A 3,447-nucleotide genomic window follows, 5' to 3' on the forward strand; every position below is an offset into this window, starting at 1 on the left:
GGGGACACCGCGTTAACTCCCGCCGGGAATTCTCCCCTTGGGAACGGCGCCGGGGCCGCGCCCTCACCGTGGACGGAGATCCGGGTGGGATCGCTCCTCCGGGGGGGCCCGGGGACCGCGGGGGGCCGGGCGGGCTCGGCCTCGCAGCTCAGCTCCATCCCGTCGTGCTGCTCGCCCGCCGTCAGGCCGAAGTCCCGCGGGGACGGTCCCCACCCCTCCAGGACGCGGCTCCCGAGGAGGATCCGCACCTGGAAGTCGGTGCAGGCGTCGGGGGGCACCGAGCAGCGCCCGGTGAGCGCCGTGCCCGCGGCCGGGGTGGTGCTGGACACGTTCAGCACCGGCTTGGGGACGTCTGCGGGTGACAGGGACAAGCGTCGGTGCTGCGGCCACAAGCGCAGCCGGAAAAACCCCTGGAAAACCCCGGGAAGGAGCCGGCTTACCACAGACCCGCAGCGTGCGGGGCTCGGAGGTGACGCTGATGTTGGGGCCGAAGGGCGACAGGTCGAGCTGCGCCTCGCAGGTGACGTTCTGCCCGTCGTCCTGGGCCGCCGCCGTCACCCCGTGGGTCACCTGCACCCTCCCGGGCCCGGCCCCGGCCCCCTCGAAGCTCCGGGCGCTCAGGACGCGGCGGCCGCGCCGCAGCCTCACCGTCAGGTTCCGCACGGGCGCGGCCCCGGCCACGGCACAGAGCAGCTCCCACGGCTGCCCCGCGGCCAGCGGGGGCACCTCGGCCAGCTCCGGCCGCTCGGGGACATCTGGGGGGACATCAGTGTCCAGGGGGGCCGGGGGGACACGGCATGTCCAGGGGTCTCAGGGGACATGGGGTGTGCAGGGGGACCATGGGGGGACATGGGGTGTCCAGGGGTCTCAGGGGACACACGGGGTGTCCAGGGGTCTCAGGGGACATGGGATGTCCAGGGCTGTCAGGGGGCACAAGGGTGTCCAGGGGGGCACAGGGGGTGTCCAGGGGTCTCAGGGTTCATGGGGTGTCCAGGGGTGCCAGAGGCACAGGGGGTGCCCGGGTGGGGCCCCGTGCCCGCCGTGCTTACGGTAGATGACGAGCCGCACGTCCCTCTTCTCCCTCCTGCCCTCGCACGTGTAATAAACCTGCACGGGCCTCCCCTCGGTGACGTTGAGCAGCTCCAGCTCCACCTCCCCCGGTCTGTCCGACACCACCCGTTTGCTGTTGGCCGTTTCCATCCCCCCCGAGCCCGCCGAGTCGTTGCAGGTCGCCCTCAGCGTCAGCCGCAGGGACCCCCCGTGCTCCACCACCAGCACCTCCGGCTCCGTCCACAGCTCGAAGGAGGAGCCCCACGGCCCTGCCGGGACGAGCCGGGGGGTTGGAATTCCAGGGGACCCTCCCTGGGGGTCACTGACACCGTCGGGAGGGGGTTGAGGGGACCCCAGCGTTGTCCCATCCCGGCACAGCAAAAGGAAGGTCGGGGGGACCCCCAGGACCATCCCCACCCTGGCACAGCAAGGGGAAGGTCGAGGGGACCCCCGGGATCACCCCCATCCCAGCACAGTGGGGGAAGGCTGAGGGGACCCCCGGGATCATCCCCATCCCAGCAGTTTCCCTGTCCCCCCACCCCTGGATGGGGCGATTCTCCCCCCCCTGCCCCCCTCCTGCCCCATCCCGGGTGATTCTCCCCCCCCTTGTCCTTCCTGGACCTTCCCGGCTCCGGCGCTCCAGGGTGGGATGGGTGGGGATGGGGGGAACGGGGACCTGGGGGGGGAGAGGGACACGGGGACATGAGCTGGGAGAGGTGGGATGAGCTGGGATGAGGGTGGGATGAGCTGGGAGGGGTGGGATGCAGGTGGGATGAGCTGGGATGAGGGTGGGATGAGGGTGGGATGAGCTGGGAGGGGTGGGATGGCTCCAGGAGGGAGGGTTGGGGTGAGGGTGGGATGAGGTGGGACACAGGGAATGTCCCCACCCGGGTCGGGACGGAGGTGGGATGAGCTGGGACACACAGGACCACCCCACCCAGGTGGGGATGGAGGTGGGACCCCCAGGGACCCCCGGGATGTGCCCCCCAGGTCAGGATGGAGGTGGGACCCCCACGGTCCCCCCAGCTGCCCCCCCAGGTCAGGATGGAGGTGGGACCCCCAGGGACCCCCGGGATGTGCCCCCCAGGTCAGGATGGAGGTGGGACCCCCCGGGATGTGCCCCCCAGGTCAGGATGGAGGTGGGACCCCCCGGGATGTGCCCCCCAGGTCAGGATGGAGGTGGGACCCCCCGGGCTGTGCCCCCCATGTCAGGATGGAGGTGGGACCCCCGGGCTGTGCCCCCCAGGTCAGGATGGAGGTGGGACCCCCGGGCTGTGCCCCCCAGGTCAGGATGGGGGTGGGACCCCCAGGCTGTGCCCCCCAGGTCAGGATGGAGGTGGGACCCCCCAGCTGCCCCCCAGGCTCCGGGCCCCGCAGCCCCCGCACTCACCGCAGAGCAGCAGGAGCAGCCCGGGCAGGGCCCAGGCCGGGAGGACCCTCCTGGATCCCATCCCGGCTCCGGGCACGGAACGGGGGGACATGGGGACACCCCACCCAGGGTCCGGTCACCCCCTGATCCCGCTGCCCATCCCAGCAGGGCCCCCCAGTCCCTCCGGCCCCCCAACCCCTCTGTCCCCGCGTCCCTCGGGCCCCGCGGCCTCGTCAGGGCCGGAGGAAATGATGGTGGCGGGAGGAAGGAACAGGGTGTGTGGGGAGCGGCGCATGCTCCCGCTCCGGGGGCCCGGAAAATGCCCGGCATTCTGGTGGCCCGGCCCAATCCAGGCCCAGCGGGTCACACACAGCGTTTGTGGGTTTATTACAGAACAACAGCAGCTTCCACCCTTTCTGGTGGCTTCACATCCCTCCTCTCCGGCTCCTCGCCCTCCTGCCGGCACCGAAATCCCGGGATTTCACCCACGTGTCCCACCTGGAGCTCCGAGCCCCTCTGGTGTCACCCTGGCAGGGGGCTCCGGCCACCCAAAAACCAGGTAGGGGTAAAGTTTGGAGCCATCCCTGGAGATCCCCGGAGATCCAGGACACGGGGGGGGTCGGTGGGATCTCACCATCCCAACTTCCCGGGATGCCCCTCCCGGCCCGGCACATCCCGGCCTGGGAGCTGCCACCTCTGTCCCGGGGACGGTCCCCCTGCAGAGCCACCACCCCGCCGCGGCTCCCGCTGTCACCATCCCCACCGTCACCGTCCCCTCCCCGGGTCCCGTCCCGGGATGGGCAGGGGGCTTCCAGCCCCTCCACCGCCTCCTCCTCCCGCCTACGGAGCCCCGGGAGCCCCGGGAGCGTCGGGAGCGGAGCCGTTGAGCGCGGCCACCTCCCGGGAGCAGCCCGGGGGTCCCGCCTGCCCCATCTCCATCTGCCGCCGCCGCCGCTCCTGCTGCTCCTGCAGCCGGTACTTCCCGACCTTCGTCTTGCTGTGGTAGATCCTGTGGACGCCCCAGGCCA

The 3,447-nt window shown here is 71.7% G+C and overlaps 1 protein-coding gene across 1 annotated transcript in view; it reads right to left on the reverse strand.

The window, feature by feature from the left end:
* LOC113941437 (intercellular adhesion molecule 5-like) overlaps window positions 1-3,441 on the reverse strand; it is a 4,900-nt gene extending 1,459 nt beyond the window's left edge. Inside the window, exons 1-4 of the mRNA XM_027632589.1 lie at window positions 2,441-3,441; window positions 1,050-1,319; window positions 441-755; window positions 46-352 (exon numbers count right to left, since the gene is read on the reverse strand). Of these exons, the coding sequence (XP_027488390.1) occupies window positions 46-352; window positions 441-755; window positions 1,050-1,319; window positions 2,441-2,531 (983 nt within the window). The 5' untranslated portion in view covers window positions 2,532-3,441. The remainder of the gene's footprint in view (window positions 1-45; window positions 353-440; window positions 756-1,049; window positions 1,320-2,440) is intronic.
* Window positions 3,442-3,447: the final 6 nt, after the last annotated feature.

The sequence above is a fragment of the Corapipo altera genome, unplaced genomic scaffold, assembly GCF_003945725.1.
Source record: "Corapipo altera isolate COAL_440 unplaced genomic scaffold, ASM394572v1 60369, whole genome shotgun sequence".
In the NCBI taxonomy this organism is placed as follows: domain Eukaryota; kingdom Metazoa; phylum Chordata; class Aves; order Passeriformes; family Pipridae; genus Corapipo; species Corapipo altera.